This window comes from Cibotium barometz, chromosome 57 (genome assembly GCF_041138505.1).
Source record: "Cibotium barometz isolate CiBa-2024 chromosome 57, ASM4113850v1, whole genome shotgun sequence".
In the NCBI taxonomy this organism is placed as follows: domain Eukaryota; kingdom Viridiplantae; phylum Streptophyta; class Polypodiopsida; order Cyatheales; family Cibotiaceae; genus Cibotium; species Cibotium barometz.
In genome coordinates, this window is record NC_141102.1 from 2,866,817 (window position 1) to 2,886,806 (window position 19,990).

The window sequence follows — 19,990 nt, forward strand, 5'->3', positions numbered from 1 at the left end:
CATTATTCGAGTACATGGGTGTTTGTTTTAGTTTAATTCCATTATGGTTAGGAAAATCTCTCTTGGGTGGGTTCATGATATTCTCCCTTTCTTTTAGTCGTGTTTGGTTGAATCTCTTAGGTTACATCATGATATTCTTCCTTTCCTTTGACCATTTTTGGTTGAATCTCTTTTTGACCAGAAGCAGTTTTAGCTTTGACCATAGCTTGCTTAAGTTTTCTACTTAGGGTCATTTTCAAAAGGAGTAGTGGAGGAGGTGGTTGTAATATCTTCATTAGAGTTACTTTAAACAAGGACTCTTTCGTCACCTTTACCAACCTTCTTCACCCTTCTTCTTCTCAATGTCAGCTTAGCAATCTCACCATTTGTGAGTGGGTGTTTAAGCATCCTTGCTACTTTCCTTGTATCTTGATGAGGGCATGCAAGCTATTGCACTTCCTTTTCCTTTCTAGATACTAAAAGCACATTTATTGTGATAATTGGGTCAATGAAGCTCATAATGGGTGCTCTCATTGGACAATCTTCAAAGAAATGTTCCATACACACTTGTTTTTACATGCAAGAATCAATGGAGTTACTGTTGTTTATGAGCAAGCTAGGTTTTCATTGGACACTCTACAACTCTATGCAGACCATTATAATGATAACACTGTAGAGAAACTCTACTCGTTGTGTGGTGAATTCATTTCTCTGCCTGTGGTTTGTACACTGGCTTGAAATACTAGAATTAGAACTCTTTGATAGTTCGAATAATAGCTTTGGCAAAGATTCTTGTGATTCATCCACATATCATACTCTAGATGCTCAGCATTTTCATCAATTAAGGCTTGATTGTTGATGAGGCTTGATTCTTATCTGCTTCCATGAGTAGGCATGTGTGGAACCTACACTCTTAGCTTTATTTGTTATGGATGGACTAGGCCGTGTGAGGGAAGGCCACTTTTTTTAAACAATTTAAAAACTTTAGAGATGTATCCCACTTTTGAAAAAAATAAATTACCTCTCTTAAGAAACAAATCAATAGTAAAGTGGACGAAGGAATGACTCCAAAAACTTAGAAAAAAAACACACGTACAAAAAACACACGGATTAGGGGAGGCTTTTCTTAGCCACAAGTATAAAACCCATGCCTTTCTTAGGCAGCACATGTGCGGACGACTATTTTTGAAGACGTTCACGCTTGCTTTTCTTTACCATCTCCGTTGTTTTTGGGGTGTGCTTTCTCTCCCTCCCTCTTTTCCTTGACTCCAAGCTTACTGTTCAATTCGCCATAGCCCGAAGTTTCTGCAGCCCGGACACTTGCTCTATAACTGTCATTTTGACCCCTCCCTCTCTTCTCTGTAATATAGTCATGCTTTTCTCAGAGCCTCTCCTCCGCCATCGCCAGAGCTTCTCCCACTACCTCCACTCGGGCCTGGTGCAATACCTGCAGAAAAATTCACCACTGCAAAATGGCTGCGAAAATCGCCTGCAAGTGCGCGAAGAAAGCGCAGAAATGGAACAGTCTGCACAAGAGGAGGTGTATCCGGAAGATGATCCAGCCTTTTTCCCGGATGTGTACAGAAATGATGATAGCTTGTGGACAGTGGTCTCATCTGTGGTGAAGATCGTGGCCTGCTTCTCTGCAATGCTGGTGACCACCATCCTCTGGACCATCATCATGCTCATCCTGCTGCCCTTCCCTTACGCCCGCATCAAGCAGGGCAATGTTTATGGGCATGTGACTGGCGGAATCCTGGTGTGTATGGCATGTTTGACATAATGCAGTACGCTGTCTGCATGGTTTTGTTGATAATCAATCCTGAAAACTTTCAGGGTACATAGCATTCCCGGGAGATTGGATGGGCAAGATTGCAGGTCCATCCCTGACAGGTGGCCTGGATGGCTCTCCACTGACGGGGGCGGGGTTGGTTTATAACTAGCCTCATCGAACCACAAAGTTTCTATCACCATCCTCCTCGATGCCGAAATGAAGGACCTGACACTTCATAGTAGTTGATGGTTTCTGTTAGTCTGTTTGCATAATTCCTCTGATCAAGAGCTTAAGCTAAATTGGTACATATCCCTCTTGTTGCGATTAGTACCTACGCATATGGGTTACACTATGTTGCGAAATATCGCCTATCTATAACTTGTGCTCCTTTTATGCTAAATGAACAGAAAAATGAAAACAGTCGGTTGACTTTGCTTTTTTAATGCTAGCCTGGCCCTTGGCCTGTAGAAAAGTGATGAAACCTCTCTTTATGCCTTTCTGCAATGATATTGCGGTTAATATTAATCCTCTGAAAAAAAGAAAGTAATCCCATTTATGTGGACTGATGAAAAACGACCGCTGAAAGGTCCAAGCTTGGCTTACCCTGCCAGAAAAGTGATAGAAACTTGACACAAAATGATCTGTCTTTCTACATAGGCTCTATTGCTTGGAGGCCTACTTTTGCACTCTATGCTATGCATGATGAAGCTCATGGTTTGCAAGTAGATGACTCTTGTGAAGTTAAGCTCTTGATGATTTTTTGTTTGATGTAGATGTGGATCCTCGGAAACCCAATCAAAATCTATGGAAAAGAAAATGCAAACTTGAAGGCAATATACATATGCAACCATGCTTCACTGCTGGACATATTCTTGGTAATGTGGCTGACACCGATAGGAACTGTCGGGATAGCTAAGAAAGAGGTATGAGAATAGGGTATGCTGTGGAGACGATATTGAGTCTACAAGCCATTAAATGCGTCGTGACAGTTTTGTGTTCACAAGTTATTCTGCCAACATTTTTCAGATCATTTGGTATCCTTTGTTTGGACAACTGTATGTGTTGGCAAATCATCTTCGAATAGATCGCACCAACTCCACTTCATCAATTCAGTCTATGCGCAAGGTATAAAGGATCCCAGAATCTTCCTATGCAATCAGAAAAGTAGTAAGTACTACATCGTCTAAGTGCTTGCCACCTGCAGGTAGCGAAAGCGGTTGTGGATAAGAGTTTATCACTGATTGTCTTTCCTGAGGGCACGAGGTCAGCAACAGGCAGGCTCCTTCCTTTTAAAAAGGTTGATAAACCTTCTCTTTTTTTAAAGGCTTGTAGAATGCGTAATACATGTGAACATGTATTAAGCTTGCCTTTCCATAATTGTGTTAGGGTTTTGTGCATCTAGCTATCCAGACAAAGCTGCCCATTGTGCCCACGGTGCTAACTGGCACACATCTTGGATGGCAAAAGAACAGTCTTCGTGTCCGGCCTGCCCCGTTAACGGTTACTTACTTGCCACCAATAAAGACGGATGACTGGACAACCGATAAGGTGGAAAATTATGTCAACATGTTGCATGAACTGTATGCAAAACATCTACCCAGATCACAGAAGCCTTTGGACATGGTTGATCACTCTCACAATTGACCTCAGGTTTGTCTGCATTTACCATTTCACCTTATGACATGTTCCTCTTCATTTGACAAAACAGGGACGGAACTACTGAACTTGGTTTAAATGTGCATCTAGTCTAGTATTATCCAAATGCACACGTACATAATTACGCCGTGCAGATTTAATCTGCAATGGTGTGGATGGAGATGGCCTACCATATGGACAGTAACCCATTCAGAACCAATCACATATCATGTGGTCTTAAGCCATGCATGAAGGTAGGTCTGAGACCATCAGTGATACAATGAAGGTAGGACAGTAAAGAGTCTGCAGGGTATCTTGCAGATCTGTGGATTAAGATGAGTCAAGTTTTCATGGTTTCTCACAGGTTTGTACACGAGGAGAGTTCTTCACCGAATTGGAAGCTCCAAACCGAATGAAATGGATTTGCCCCTAGCAATTTCTGGGAACTTGTTCTCACTAGTAGTCCTTGCATTGTCAAAATCTTGCAGTCTTGTATTTTTGCAGCCCAAAAAATAATCGCTAGGATTAATTTGGGAAACCTATAAAGCCTGCCTTTCCAAGGTAGATAGAAATCACTAAGGTTGGAGTAAATGGTCTTGAAGAAACCATATATATGTTTCTTTCAGAGATGAAAAGGTTTTTGTTTTCTTAAGAGTGCTAGACAGTGGACTCAAACTGTAGATCTGTGACTTGGGAATTGATTTCTGGGTGCATGCATTTGTAACCTAATGGACAACAAAAATTGAACATCTGCACACAATCACGATTAAGAGGCTGTCACAATCATAATTAAAAGTCTCAAGTATGCATGCTTGTGTGTCTGCAATGTGTGAATGGGCAGTTGTGTGTATATTCTTTTTTTTTTTTCCGGAAACCATATCTGTCTAGTAGTTAACAGAAAACAGCCTTAAAAGGCTAAGTACAAACTCGCCTCCATGTATGGAGCAAGGATCAAAGAATGAAAAAGAGGGGGAACAATGCACTTCTTCTCCTGCTAGCCTCTCTATGAGGAGAAGGCTAACTGCTGCTCTGGGAGATATCGATGTCGACTTGGCATCCAAGATAATGGACTAGAGTGCCTCTCGAGATCCACTAGAAAGCCTGAAGTAGACGCTAAGTCGGGGCGGGCGAAGAGCCAACCCAAAATCCACACGACTTGTGCCAGTTGCTCTGTGCTTCAAATGCGCGATAGAAGATCTTTATGGTCTTTGCAAATCTCTGGAGGTTTCCCTCGTCTCGTGAGAAGTATGCTGCTGTGTCATCTGGGAACTCCGAATCTAGCAGCTCCTCTTGTGCATGGATGGAGAGATGTAATCTCTGAAGACCAATCTTGTGAGTTGAGAGAAAACTTCTCATGGCCTCGACAACAAATAGAAAGAGTTATGGTGCTAGAGGGCAGTCGTGTCGGACTGAGCAAGAAAGGGGAAATCTGTCACCTCAAGCTCGAAACACCATTGATCCACTTCTCCAGAAATCCCATTCAGCACATCGTCCCCTCCAAAAAAATTATTTAAAAAAAGAGAGAAAAAAAGCAAATACTGACCAAATCAAATTTTATGTGTCCTCAACTCTGCAAGGATTCGGGACTTGAGTAAAATTTTCGGTTATGCACCTAGCTCAAGGCCAACGTTATACTAGACTGTGTGATTATTTCTTAAGCAGTTTATGTCGTAATTATGAAGATAATATTCTTGAGTTTGTTCATGAGAGTAGGCATGTTGTTATGTGTGGTGTAAGCATGATGTGCAGGTTATTCCAATGATTTATCATGGAGTTGCATTGAGTTTCTGACAATTTTTGGCTGTGCTTACGCACGATAAGTCCTCCCCAATCAACTCTATTGTAGGCTTTCTCAAAATCTAGGAGCACAATGAGATCTTGTTGGTGCATCCTAGCTGAAGCAATCGCCTCCTAGAAAGTGAAGATGTTATTCAAAATGCTCTAATCCTAAACAAAACCTGTTTGAGTATATCATGAATCAAGTCGAGGAGGAAAGGCTGAAATCTCCTGCTGATGGCCTCGGCCAAAATCTTGTAAGCGGTCTTGAGGAGGGTGATGGGTCTCCACTGTCGAATCTCCAATTTGTCACCACCCTCTTTGGGAATCAAGTGGATCAAGCCCTCTACAAGTCTCTCTGGCATGGCACATGTAGTCATAATCTCATTGAAGGTTGCTCTAAGATTGCCTTCCATGAGATCCTAGTGATGATAAAGGAGACTAGAAGCCCATCTTCTCTCAGGCATTTGTCCCTAGGAAGTGCCGTCAAGGCCTCTGTTAGCTCCTCAATTGTGAAGGGAGTCATAAGGAAAGTTTGGAGAGCAGGGGAAACCATCTCTCTCGAATGCCGCCGGACCCGCTCTCGTGCATCAACTACCTGTGAGGATATGGGGGCAACTGTGAGAAGGGATCATAAGAAATTTGTGGCTATGGCTCTCACATGGGGGAGTTACAAAACGATAGATCCATCCTGGCGTCGTAACAGGAAGCTCTAGCATGGTATCTGTACTCCACCCTCTGCTCCTCTATGGATTTGAGCTCAGTACGGGCGGCAACCAACTGTTGACCCTCAATCCACGGGGCTATCTAGGGAGCTCTCTTGAAGTCACCGAAGAGAAGCAAGGCCTTGGCGAATGCTCCTCTCTTGCTCATGGAATCCAACAATCGGCTTTGTGCTGCCTCCTATATTAAACTGCTAATCTCACCTAGGCCTACATTCAAGGACCTTGCGGCTGATCTTGAGAGAGAATCCAGCCCCTCCTAAAGCTGCTCTATCCTGCTACATGACTCGGGAGTCCTGGATGAGACTGTTAGGCATGCGAGTGCTCAAGTGGCTATCCTACCTCCAGGTATCCTCCAGAGAAAATAATTGGAGCGTGATCGGAGGAAAGTAGTGCTTGCCAAAATACCGATCATGCTCCAACGACCGCAAGCCCACTCATCGATTGGGATTGGTGCTCCTCCTGTTAGACCGCAAAAAGCACAGACTCCTAGGGCTGCATCCAAACTCTAGTAAATGCCAAGGGTCCTACCCCGTAAAAGCCAGGATTAGCTCCTCCCAAGAAGAATATTCTGAGCTAGAAACTGTAGCCATGCCTCCTCCGAGTCTCCTCTACTATGGATCTAGAGAATTGGTGAAGAACAAGGGACTACATGCTTCTCTCTAAAGAGGTAACAACAGTTGGTTTGCGCTTTTTTTGATTCACAAGGGTTCAGAGGGTAACACTTGAGTTGATAAGAGCTTCTGGAGCAAGTGATTTGAGATCCCCCATTTCTTATATCTGAGTATCTCACTCTTGTGTAGTATTTGGGGTTGTTATAAAGGCCATTACCCAGAGTCCTCACATGTTTTGGTGCCCCCATTGAGGATTGGAGAGTTCTTGCTAAGGGCTTTGATCTGCAGGTTGGAACGCACTTGGTGATCAACTCAGGACCATGGCAGGTATTGGATATGAAGTGTTTAGAGGGCAAAGGTCTGAGGGTGTCAACCAATTTCTCAGGAGGATTGAATTTGCAGCTTTGAGTAGCAACATGAATGAAGATGCATATAAGCTGAGGATGGTTAGTTTGCATTTGGAAGGACCAGCTAGGGAATGGTATGAGGATGTTGTTACAGATGCTGAAAAAGGAGATTGGGACAGGACAAAAGAGGCATTGAAGAGGAAATATGGAAAGGCAGATAGTCATGAAAACCTATGTAGGGAGCTCAGCAAGTTGTACCAAGGAGAGGATGAAGAGATGCTAGCCTTTGTGGGCAGATTTGAGGCTGTTTAGAGAAGGATACTCAGAGTCTTGGGAGAGAACCAGGTACCAACCAGGTACCACCTGACTTCTTGAAAAAGGATAGGCTTATTGATGTGCTGCATGGGAGTATCAAGGAGAAAGTAGAGTTTGAAGGACCCTAACACATTTGTTGAAGATGTAAGGATAGCAACTGGAGCTAGCAAGAAAGGAAATATGCAGATCAAACTGGAGCATGTATAGCATGGTTCTATAGTGGATCCTCTACCTATTGACATGCATTTGGAAAGGGGAGTTCCAGTGGAAGCTCCAAGGTTGTTAGAATCAAATAGGGCTCAAGATGGGTTGCATCATGAGATCCAAAGACTTACTGAGCAGATTGACAATCTTAATCTTGATGTCCAGGGGATTCAAAATCAAGTGAGAAGGCCACAAGGAGAGAGGTAGCTAAGAAATAGACTGGAATAGGTACAGTGCTTCAATTGTGGAGAGAGGATACATAGCACCATAGTGTCTTCAGCCTAGGTGGGATATACCCAGTGATTCAAAGACAGAAAGGGAATGTACCTGGAGACCATAGGAATAGGGGAATGGGAATCAGTTGCCAGTACAAGGTCAGGCTCAGGGTTCCATGGGCAATGTGAGCATTTTGGAAGTTGTTCCAGAGGAGACAAATGGAGTTGATGTGATGGCCAATAAAAGGACAAGGATACAAAGATCAGAGTTTGAAGTGGCAGATAGGGAAGAAGGAGCCAAGAAGAGATTGGAGAAGGGGAAAACTCCCATGGATCAGGGGGAATCTAGCAAACAAGGAAAGGCAAAGACCAGGAGAAGGAAGATTGGGATGGGGGATTTTTAGCTGGGAGAAGGCCAAGCACTATACAGTTTGTTGGCAGATGTAAAGCACAAAAAGGCTAACATTACCCATGGACAACTGCTACAGCTGAATTCTAGTGTGAGAAGGCAATGGCATAATCTTGCTAGCATCAGAAGGGTGAAGATTAGAGTGCCTGAAGCAAGTGTGTTTCAACTGAGTAAGAATTGCTTGTAGTAGATGTTTGGATTCATAGCAGAAAGATAAGCAAGGTTTACATTGATGGTGAAGCTCAGGCGTGTGTGATTACTGAGGAAGCAATTCATACCCTAGAATTGGAGGTTATTGGGATTCCCATGTTTAGTGTGAAGATGGCTAACAGTTCCCAGGGTGTGGTGTTTGGGGGTGATAAAGGATTTGGAACTGAATGTGCTTGGTCATCAGAAGGTGAAGATAGATATGCGAAGATAGATATGCATGTCATGCCAGCTAGGGTTGGGGTGTACCCTATAATCTTGGGAGGGCCATGGTTGATAGCAATGAAGTCAAAGCAAGATTGGTATAGGAGATGCATAGATCTGTTTGTTGATAAACCAAAGGATAAGAGGATCGGGTATGACTTGAAAACATGGAAGATTATGGAGCTTGGAGAAGATCTGGAAGTGGAAACAAATGAAAGCTCAACCTCATTTGATAGTTATGATGTTACTCTTCAGAGTCTACAGAAGAGGCTGAGGGCTGAGACTAGAGCTTGAATGGACATGTGTGGACTGCAGATGGCTGAGATCAGAGAGAAGGGAAGGGCTGGAAAACAGATAGGACAGCTTGCCCAGAATGAGAACTTCAATGTTCCAAAGGAAGAGCTGATGGAAATGGTTGATAAGGATCTAATTGTGGAGGAGAAAGAGCTGTATGGGTCGCTCTTTGATAGGTATCCAAAGCTGTTTGCAAAGGAGTATACCCAGATGAGAGGGACTTCTAGTTTAGTACATGAGACTAGTGTAGTACATGAGATCAAATTGAAAGAGGAAAGGAAGCCCATGGCACAGAAACTTAGAAGGCTTAGGACTATTCAAAGGTAGGTGTCATGTGCACAGTGGGTATCTACCGTGTGCTATACGCATGCAAGACTAGTTTCGAGGCTTGGGGAAGCTTGGAACTAGGCAGGTTGATTGACGAGCTGAGTTAGGGATATACTAACGGGCGGGCACCCAAGTATGGACGGGCGGGCGGCCAAGTGTGGACGCCCGATGACCGGCCAAGAGCCTATGAAAGGGTGGCCAAGGTTAGTTATTGCAACATAGAGAGTCTCGCGAGTTTGTGAGAGCTCTATGGTCTTGGAGCCTGGATCTAGTGCAGACGTGCACCTGCTTTATGCAGCCGAGGCCGACAGCAATCTCGAGGCCTGCGAGGGCAGCTTCGTGGCGGTATGGGACGTCGCGAGGAGGAGATTGGTCGGTACGTCAACCTAGTTAGCTCAGCTCGTGGCTCGGAGGGGACAGCCAAGACTGTGGGCTCGCCCACGGCTGTCATGGTTGGGAGGTGAGTCAGGCCTGCACCCCCTTGCTTGTTTGTTGTTCGTTTGTTTGCAGGATTCGAGTTTCGAACCAAGATTGATCACGAGGGGATCCGTGGGGATTTGACAGTGGTATCAGAGCATACCTCGTGAACGAGCAAGTCGGTAGGTAGAGAAGAAGAGGTCGAAGTAACGGTATGTGAAAAAAAAAGCTTGCTGTTTTTTCTGTGCATACTGCAGTTTTCAGTTTTGTATGTGTTTTTTCTTCATCAAAGAACCCCATGTTGATGGGAGATGGTAGGTTGAATAGGGTTGATTGCTTTTGCAAAGAAGAGCCTGTCGTGTTGTGCAGTCGCATGAGAGAAAACAGGAAAAAGAAGAGAAAAAGCATGTTTTCGAACGTGAGAGAGAGCGCAAGAATGTTGCTTTCGTTGAACGCTTGAACGAGTGAGCACGTGTGAGAAGGTGGCTACGCGGGCAGGTGGATCGTTGGCATGTTTGCAGGCAGCGGGCTGGAGGCGCCTCAGGCTAGGCGGCCAAGCAACCAGGCCAGGCCGGCGGCTAGGCCAGGCCACGTGGCCTTGTGGCCAGGCTAAGGCAGCCAGCCTAGGCGGCGCTTAGGCCAAGTGGGCAGCGCCCAGGCCTACGTAGCCTAAGGCAGGCGGCCCAGGCCAGCGCCACGCCAGCCACGCCTTGTAGGGCGGCCAGCGCAGATACCACATCCGGCTGGCGCAGGCGCGTGCAGGCTGGTGCGATAGTTCTGGCGCCGGCAGCTCCCCACGTCAGCAGCATAGGCCAGCTCCCCACGTCAGCAGCAAGCGCCGGCTAATCCAGGCGCCAGGAGGGATGCGAAGAAAAAAAAAAAAACACAAAACACACGTAAGAAAGCAAAGTTTTTTTTATGCTTTCGTTTTTGTTTTTTTTTTTTAAGGGGAGGTTAAAATTTTAAATTTTAAAAGAACCCCCCCTCTCTAAGGTTTCCAAAGGTGTCTATTTTTTTTTTAAGAAAACCGAATATATATATCCATATATATATATATTAATAAATATATATATATATATATATTTATTCAAGAAAAAAAAGAAAAAAAAACACAAAAGCTAAAGTAAAAGCTAAGCATAGCTTTTCAAGATTTTTTTGGCTTTTGGGAAACCTTTATAAACCCCCTCACGTGGGCTTCTTGCCACACATCTCTCGAGTTCTCAAGTTCTCAAGTTTTCAAGCTCTCAAGCTCTCGAGTTCGCTCGCACTTTTGTTGTGCAAAGACCAAATTTTCTCTCCGCGTACCCTCTTCACGATGTCGACCCAAGAATCAGAGTTGGAGCCCCTCGTGGAACGCGAAGGCTTGCCGGCTACGGAAGGCACTGATGCCGATCTTTTTGACGAGTTTGTGTCAAAATCAGATTTCCAAGAGTTCAAAGTAGCTCTCGAAGCTTCTTCGGCGGAACGTCAGGCACAAATCGCAGCCCAGATGCAGGCTTTGTAGAACTCCATCGCTCTCTTGACCACTACCCTCTCTACTTTTTCGGGCATGGATACCTTGGCTTCAGCTTTAGGCCCCAATATTACTCCGGAACCGTTCGGGGGCGAGCAAAAGCAGAGAACCAAGGAGATCGTGGACACTTGGCTACATAAGTGGCAAGTTCACTTTCAGTTTCATCCATATGATGATGGAAAGAAGATACAGTTAGCAGCAGGTTTCCTGTCCGGCAAAGCTTTGCTTTGGTGGAAGGAACTGAACCCAAAGCCAACGACTTGGGCACAATTCGAAGACATTTTCAAGAAAGAATTCCTCAAGAAAGAGGATGACTACGATGTTGTTGCCCGGTTTTCAGCTTTGACCATGACCTCGCAGCACCTCACTTATGAGGTCTATCTCCAGAAATTTCGTGACTTGCAGATGAAGGCTACAAAGATGGATCCCACTACTCTTTTGGGATTTTTCGTAGCTGGTTTACCCGACTCGTACCGTTTACAGGTTAAAAATAACAAATGTAAAACTTTGGACGAGGCCATTCATTCAGCTCGTATCTATGATGATACGATGGTCTCTTCCAAGTCAAAACCCGTTACCGAGCAGGGGAACAAGCATAAAAGAAAGTTCTCCGCACCTATGGCTAACACGAATGAAGGCAAGTCTTTGGACCAACCTTCGAAGAATTCAAGTTCGACACCAGCGAAGAAGAAACGACTCCTTAGGGCTTTGAAGCTCAAGAAGGAAGGACGTTGTTTTATCTGCGAAGAAAAAGGACACATGCGTAATGAGTGTCCGAAGCAAAAGGGTACCAAGTCAAACGCAGGACCCAAGCCAAAGGCAGCTAACCAGTTGTCTTTGACAGGTACGTCCATTACTGTACTTTCTCGCCCTAGTACTTGTTCTGATTGTCTGTTCAATTCTAAGGTATTTGGCATGCATGATCTTCTCCGAGTTTATGGAGAAGTGAATGGCCATAAAATTCACATTCTTTTAGACCCTGGCAGTTCGCATAACTTTGTTAACTACAAGCTTGTGCAGAAATTGAGTCTTGACACGACACTCAGCGACCATACCTATGAGGTACGTCTACCTGCGGGCAGACAAGTTTGGGATCGCAAAGTGGAGATGCTTCCAATCCAGATTCAGGACTACAAAGATACTCTGGAATGCTATGTCATGCATCTGGAAAATGTAGACTTGTTATTAGGGATTGAGTGGTTTAAGACTCTTGATGTTCAGATAGATTGGTCTAGTCATATTTTTTCTTTTCAGCATAGGGACACCAAGTATAGTATTTTAGGTGATTGTATCCATCCCTCTCAGGGACCTCTTGTAAATACAATTGATTTTGGAAATATAATGAATTCTTCTTTGTACACCGCTTTCCATTGTGTATTGATTCCACTTTCTTCTTTTCTCATCCCTTCCATGGATGTGAATGAATTAAGTGTGTTTGAAAGCAAAGAATTACAGAAGATACTTGATTCATTTCAAGATGTATTTCCTAAGGAATTGCCATCGGGTTTACCACCTGAACGGGCAGTAGATCATCGTATTGACTTGATCCCTGGTGCTCATCCTGTGAGTATTCCACCTTATAGGATGAGCCAAGCTGAGGAAGATGAGTTGGCTAAACAACTCGAAGATTATTTAAGGATGGGCCAGATCCGTCCAAGTAAATCACCTTGGGGTGCACCTGTGTTGCTTAGGAGAAAGAAGGACAATACTTGGAGAATGTGTATAGATTACAAAAGATTGAACAAGCTGACAATTAAGAACCGTTATCCTCTCCCTAGATCAGATGACCTAATTGACCGGTTAGCAGGAGCGAAATATTTCACGAAGATAGATTTGCGTACTGGCTATCACCAGGTACGTATTCATGAAAGGCATGTCGAAAGAACCGCCTTTCGGACTAGGTATGGCCATTACGAGTTTCTCGTATTACCTTTTGGGTTAACCAATGCTCCAGCCACTTTCCAGCAAATGATGAACGATCTTTTTCGTGAACATTTGGGGAAATTTGTGGTGGTGTTCCTCGATGATATTTTGATTTATAGTCGTACTCTTGAGGATCATGTCAGACACCTCACGATTGTCTTATCTATTTTAAGACAGAATCGACTATATGCTAAATTCAGTAAATGTGAGTTCTTTATGACCGACATCATTTACTTGGGACACAAGATCACTAGAGATGGATTGAGCATTGACTATGACCGAGTTCAGAAGGTTTTGGACTGGCCCATACCACGAACAGTGAAACAACTTCGTTCTTTTCTCGGTTTTGTTGTTTTTCTTAGGAAATCTGTAGGGGAGTACTCTCAGCTCACACTACCGATGACCGACTTATTGAAAGGTCGTGGACGTAAGTCCAATCAGCCTATCACTTGGAATAACGATTTGGATATGGCCTTCAGACTTTTGAAAGATAAAGTCAAGGAAGCACCTATCTTAGCACTACCTGATCCTAGTCGGCCTTATGTTCTTGAAACTGATGCCAGTGACTATGCTATCGGGGCTGCTTTATTTCAAGATGGTAGACCGGTTGCTTTTGAAAGTAAAAAGCTAGACGACACTCAATCTCGTTGGCCAACCCTTGAGAAGGAGCTTTATGCTGTGATTCATGCTCTCAAGGTTTGGAGACATTATTTATATGGCTCCAAGTTTGTGGTATTGACTGATCATCAGTCAATCAAGTATGTGTGTGATGCGGATGATTTGAGAGGCAGGAAAGCTCGTTGGGCAGAGTTAATGCAAGATTTTGATTTTGAGATCCGTTATCGGAAAGGGTCCATGAATAATATTGCAGATGCGCTTAGTCGAATTAGAGAGGTGAATACTTTGTCGTTCACCGAGATTTCTACTGACTTATTTCAGTCATTGAGAGGGCTTTGCAGGACTGATAGTTATTTTGGTCCATTTTGGCAGAAGATCCAGGACGGGAGCTCATTGATTGACCAAGACTCGATGACTGAGCAGTCTACTATTCAGGCTGCAGGAGGTCAGTGGATGATTCGGAATGGTTTACTATTCCGTAATGACAAAATTTGTGTACCACAAATCCCGGACATTAGGTCCAAGATTCTGAGAGAGTGTCACGACGCCCCTTCTGCTGGACACCCTGGGGTACACAGGACACTATCATTAGTGAAACACACTTTTTATTGGCCGAAGATGAAAGGGTATGTAGAAGATTATGTTCTCAAGTGTCAGATTTGTCAGGCAAATAAAGCTGAACGCTTTAGACAGGCTGGGTTGTTGCATCCTTTGCAAATCCCAGGTAATAAGTGGGAAAGTATTTCCATGGATTTTATTACCGGATTGCCAAGAACACATCAAGGCCACGATTCTATTTGGGTTGTGGTAGATCGCTTGACAAAGATGGCTAGATTTTTACCGACCCGGAAGACTATTACAGCTACGCAATTAGCTCGGCAGTTTATCGAGCAATTGTTTAGACTGTACGGGTTACCGCAGGACATAGTCAGTGATAGGGACTCTAAGTTTACGAGTGACTTTTGGAAACTTGTTTTCGAGAAGTTGGAAACAACTTTGAATTTGAGTTCCTCTGATCATCCTCAATCTGATGGCCAGACTGAAAGAGTGAATCAGATTTTGGAGGATATGCTTCGAGCATATGTATCCAAAAGACAAAGTTCATGGGAGGATTATCTTCCTATGTTAGAATTTGCTTATAACAGTACTAAGCATACGAGTACAGGGTTTAGTCCTTTCATGCTTATGTACGGTTTTCAACCAAGATCACCTGTTACAGTAGGATTCTCAGGACTTCAGCATGATGCAGCACGTAATTTTTTGCAAGATATGCAGGAAATGTTACAAGTTGCAAAGGAATCTATTAGAAGTGCTCAAGACCGAGACAGGTTTTATTCTAATAGACATCGTTCACTTAGAGAGTTCTCTGAAGGAACGATGGTGTATTTGCGAGTTCCGAAAGATTCCGAGACTTTACGGACAGGTAGATCTCCGAAATTATCCCCTAGATACTGTGGACCATTTCGTGTTACACGACGGATTGGTTCAGTTGCATATGAATTGGATTTGCCATCTCATGTGAAAGTTCATCCTGTATTTCATGTCAGTAGACTTAAGAAAGTACTGGGTGGAGCAGATCAGTTAGTTACTCCTCAAGAAATTATAGATGTCCAGGACATGACATTTGTTCCTCACGAACCTGAAAAGATTCTTGGCTTTCGTGAACGAAGATTGCGTCATACGCTTATCACGGAATACAAGATCAAGTGGAAGGATCGTGTTGAGGAGGACGCTACATGGGAGACATTGACTTCTCTTCAGAGAGATTACCCTGGCTTTTTAGTGAGCTCAGGAGTGAGCTCTTAGAGGAAGGGGAGTATGTCATGTGCACAGTGGGTATCTACCGTGTGCTATACGCATGCAAGACTAGTTTCGAGGCTTGGGGAAGCTTGGAACTAGGCAGGCTGATTGACGAGCTGAGTTAGGGATATACTAACGGGCGGGCACCCAAGTATGGACGGGCGGGCGGCCAAGTGTGGACGCCCGATGACCGGCCAAGAGCCTATAAAAGGGTGGCCAAGGTTAGTTATTGCAACATAGAGAGTCTCGCGAGTTTGTGAGAGCTCTATGGTCTTGGAGCCTGGATCTAGTGCAGACGTGCACCTGCTTTATGCAGCCGAGGCCGACAGCAATCTCGAGGCCTGCGAGGGCAGCTTCGTGGCGGTATGGGACGTCGCGAGGAGGAGATTGGTCGGTACGTCAACCTAGTTAGCTCAGCTCGTGGCTCGGAGGGGACAGCCAAGACTGTGGGCTCGCCCACGGCTGTCATGGTTGGGAGGTGAGTCAGGCCTGCACCCCCTTGCTTGTTTGTTGTTCGTTTGTTTGCAGGATTCGAGTTTCGAACCAAGATCGATCACGAGGGGATCCGTGGGGATTTGACAGTAGGTACTTGAGGTAGGACTGACCAAACTTTTACAGATTGGATTCATCTACAAAGTGACTGAATCAGATTGGGTATCCCCTATGGTCATAGTGCCAAAGAAGGTAAACAAATGGAGAGTATGTGTTGACTCCAAACCTCTGAATGCAGCCACAAGAAGACAGCATTACCCCTTGCCTTTTTAAGATAAGATTTTGGATCAAGTTGCAAGGAGTGAGAGATACTCAGTATGTGATGGATTCAGTGGGTACTTTCAAATCAGGATAAGTCCAAGAGGATCAAAGGAAGACAAGCTTCATTACTCCATGGGGAGTGTTCTACTATAGAGTGATGCCCTTTGGACTCTTGAATGCCTATGCAAGCTTTCAGAGTTGGATGGACAAGATACTTGGACCTTACCTGGGCACTTTTGTGAGGGTCTTTATGGATGACATGTGTTTAAAGTGATAGATTGCTTCAGGTCAAAAACTGGATATTGTTTTTCACTTCTGTGAGGGTCTTTATGGATGACATATGTGTTTACAGTGACAGGCCATTTTATGTCAAAAAGCTGGATATTGTTTTTCAGAGACTTGATGAGGATGGAGCCTAGTTAAATCCAGGAAAGTGTAAGCTGGCAAGAGCAAGGGTAGTGTTTCTTGGACATGAGGTTAGTGAGAAAGGGATAGCACCTAACCCACCGAAGGTTGAAAGTCTAATGCAGAAGGACAGTCCCAAGACCGCCAAGGAACTCAATAGCTTCATTTAGAAGGTAAGATATTTGTCCAGATCATTCTGCATGTTAGCTAAATATCTCTATCCCTTACAGAAGGTGAGCCAACATGGTCCCTTTGTTTGTAGTGTGAAGAAAAGCTTTTTGACGACATCAAAGACTTTCTCTCTACCTTGCCCATAATGATGCCACCAAACTAGACACAAACATTCTATCTAAGTCTTAGTGTGGGTAGAAATGCAATTGGAGAAGTTTTGATGCAGAAAGGGATGAAGCAATCATATATGAGACCTGTATACTACATCAACAGAACAATGGGGGATGAAAGATCCTGGCATGAGGTAGACTTGTTGGTATGGGCACTAGTTTATGTAGTCAAGAGGCTAAGGAGTTATCTGATATACAGACCCTTTGTAGTGTTGACTTCCTACAGTTTGCTACCCCATTTTCTAAGATTCCAGGAGAAAACCCCAAGTTGCAAAGATGGATCTTAGCTCTACAAGAGTTTGATATGAGCTTCATTAGAGAAGACAGTGTGAGGGCACACATGGCAGATCTGCTGACATATAGGGAGGTGCAGGTTAGACCCAAAACAATCAAGGATGTTGAGAGAAGTGGTTCCCAACCATAGTCCGCATGAGGAATTGCAGGATGCAGAAGGAACCATGTATTTTGATGGAGCTTTCAAGAAGAATTTGGGCAAAGGTGGGGCTAGATATGTGTTTCTGAATCCACAGGGACAAGAGGCATGGTGTGGATGCCATGAAATACAGATGAAAAGCAACAATGAAGCTGAATACATCAATTTGTATTGTGGGTTAGAAGAGTGTGAAAAGAGGAAAATCGAAAGATTAATCATAAAGGGAGATGCCCTGTTGGTCATCAGACAGGTCCAAGGGGTTTGGAGAGTGAACAAAGATGAATTGAAGCAATGGTTCTTCAGGGTTAGGAAGTTGCTTGAACACTTTCAAGCTATCCAAATTTGGCATGTATCCACGACACAGAATCAAAGAGCTCATGAGTTGGCTGAGCAAGTATTGATCCCAACTGTACATGGAGTAAAACTTCAAGAGCCATTATATCAAGGGAGAGAGACTTTACATGTAGAAGAGCATGTCTTGCTAACTGGTTTTGCCAAAAGAGGTCTGAATGCTTCAAATAGGTTGACAGTAACTAAGAGGGCCATGAGGTATGTACTGATAGGAAAGCAACTATTTCACAAGAGCTCAGATGGGATTCTAAGGAGAGTATTATATCGTGATGAGGAATAGCCATGCTTGGCAGCATGTCATGAGGAAGGTTGTGGACACTATGGAACATATATAGCCAGAAGGAACATCTTAGGAGCTCAACCGATGTGGCCAAGCATGAATAGGGTTATCATCCATTGGTGTACGAGTTGTACAAAATGTCAAGCCTTCCAAAAAAGGATGTTGGTGCTAGAGATCATGCAACATGATATGAGTTATGGGGCATTTGAGAAATGGAGAGTAGATGTCATTGGACCTCTTCCAGGAACCAAGAACAACAAGTTGTATATCATCACTGCAGTAGATTATTTGACCAGATGGCCATAGGCAAGGGCAACCAATAAAGCAGGTGCAAGACAAGTAAGTCAATTTCTATATGAGATGATTTGCAGCAGATTTAGGGTTCCCTTGGGAGTTGGTGACAGATCAGGGCAAGGAGTTTAGAGCCAATTTGATTCAGGATTTGACCAGGTTGCTGCATATCAAACATAGGTTCACTACACCCTACCACCCTCAGTGCGATATGGGTTGGTAGAGAGCTTCAATGGGGTTTTACAGAGGCTACTATTCAAGCTTATAGAAGACCACCCTAGAGACTGGGATCTGTATCTGGATAGAGCATTGTGGGCTTACAAGGTTTCAGAGAAGCGTGCAACAAGGTTCACACCCTTTCATTTAGTCTATGGGGAGAACTATGTTTTACCTCTCAATGTCATGTCACCATCTCTAGATTTTATGCTGCAACATGATGTAGAACAAGAGGAGCAAGAGAGGAACAAATGGGCCAATATGCATGCTCTTTGCTAGACAAAAATGAGGCAATCAAATGGTATGGGAGGGCAAGTCAGGAAAGGATAGAGAGGTTCAATGAAAAACTAGGGAACAAGGGTCTGACAGAGGGAATGTTGGTTTTAAGGTGTAACGGTGCTTTGGAAAGCACTTTTTAGACCAAGTTCAGGATTAGATGGGAAGGGTCCTATGTGATACATAAAGCCTTATCCAATGGAAGCTACTAGCGCAAGGACCTGGATGGCAGACTACATGCTAGTAGAGTTAATAGCATGAGGTTAAGGCCTTATCATATTAGGATCATGTGAAATATACAGGATGGTGGAACACTCGAAAGAGTTTCACCCTGGGATTGGGGCAAGATATGGGTGATGCCTGCAAGAGGGATCAGATCCCCAGCAAGAAACCCATGGTAGGTGTAAATATGAGAAAGAGTAGCTATAGGTAATGTTGAAAATAAGCTATGGCTAGTGATGTTCATGATGATGATATATGGTTGTATGCATCTGCATCCACATGGAATTTGTTCACATGGTAGCATAGGTTTGGTGGGAGTTCAAGTTTGAGAGAGGATGGCTGTGAATAGTCATAGCATGTCCATGATGTAGGGCTGGATGTATGATGATGTTAAGAATAACTTATGGTTGTTTAGGTGCATGTGGATGATGCATTGATGTGAACGTCCAATGTCTATACATAGGTGGCAGTCCCTTTGGCATGGAGAGAAAGAGCCACCATTCGAGGAAGAGCAAAAAGCTGGCAGTTGAGATTACTAGAGAGGTGGATGTACAGGTTAAGGCACAAGTGAATTGGAGGGCCAAAGCATTTGGTACACGTACTCTGTTAGAACATGGTTCTTCCCCATACCTTCTTTTGTTAATTGGAGCTGATGTTAGTTGTGTGTTACATGCTAGGAGTTCATCATAGAGGGCTTCATCTTCTTCAATATTTAATCAAGCAATTCATCCTTCAAAGCGTAAAGTAGCAATCATTTTTCTATCTTGCTATTGTAAGCTCCATTAAGAAGAGATTGTTGTAAATTTTGTATATAATAGAGTGTTGTGTGGATGTCCAAAGTGTTATGTATCAGATGGTTCAACGTTTGAACAGTGAGCTTTTGATTGTAAATTTTGAGTCTTGAGCCTGTGTATGTTTTGAGCTAAAGGAATCAAATTCTGTTTGTATTGATTCAACTTCATCAATTCACAGGGTTGGATAGGCTTCAAGGATCAAACGTGGATTGTTAGCATGAATTGGGTCCCTAGATTGTAAAATTTATTTGAGGGAGATCATCAACGGGTAGCTGGATCTTGATTGGGCGGTCTCAAGTTTATGCTGGGATAGAATCAAGGGAAGCATAGCAACT

The 19,990-nt window shown here is 43.8% G+C and overlaps 2 protein-coding genes across 15 annotated transcripts; both read left to right on the forward strand.

Moving 5' to 3' along the window:
- The first annotated feature begins 1,157 nt into the window (after positions 1-1,157).
- LOC147606327 (1-acyl-sn-glycerol-3-phosphate acyltransferase-like) lies at positions 1,158-19,727 on the forward strand. Of its 14 annotated transcripts, XR_015264944.1 has the most exons (7): positions 1,158-1,738; positions 2,527-2,676; positions 2,780-2,878; positions 2,958-3,050; positions 3,140-3,403; positions 3,544-3,642; positions 3,753-4,037. XR_015264944.1 is itself a non-coding variant. In XM_086791747.1 (6 exons), the coding sequence occupies exons 1-6, from the start codon at positions 1,352-1,354 to the stop codon at positions 19,430-19,432; spliced, it is 894 nt and encodes a 297-aa protein (XP_086647873.1). In that variant the 5' UTR covers positions 1,158-1,351; the 3' UTR covers positions 19,433-19,726. The 14 variants fall into 14 exon arrangements, 10 of the variants coding, with proteins under 10 accessions (XP_086647873.1, XP_086647866.1, XP_086647870.1 ...); XR_015264946.1 differs by lacking the exons at positions 3,544-3,642; positions 3,753-4,037 and adding an exon at positions 19,325-19,727 and having other exon boundaries at positions 3,156-3,301; XR_015264943.1 differs by having other exon boundaries at positions 3,140-3,642.
- LOC147606328 (uncharacterized) lies at positions 4,168-19,263 on the forward strand. The gene is made up of 2 exons (XM_086791750.1): positions 4,168-9,022; positions 15,879-19,263. The coding sequence occupies exon 1, from the start codon at positions 5,362-5,364 to the stop codon at positions 5,878-5,880; it is 519 nt and encodes a 172-aa protein (XP_086647876.1). The 5' UTR covers positions 4,168-5,361; the 3' UTR covers positions 5,881-9,022; positions 15,879-19,263.
- Positions 19,728-19,990: the final 263 nt, after the last annotated feature.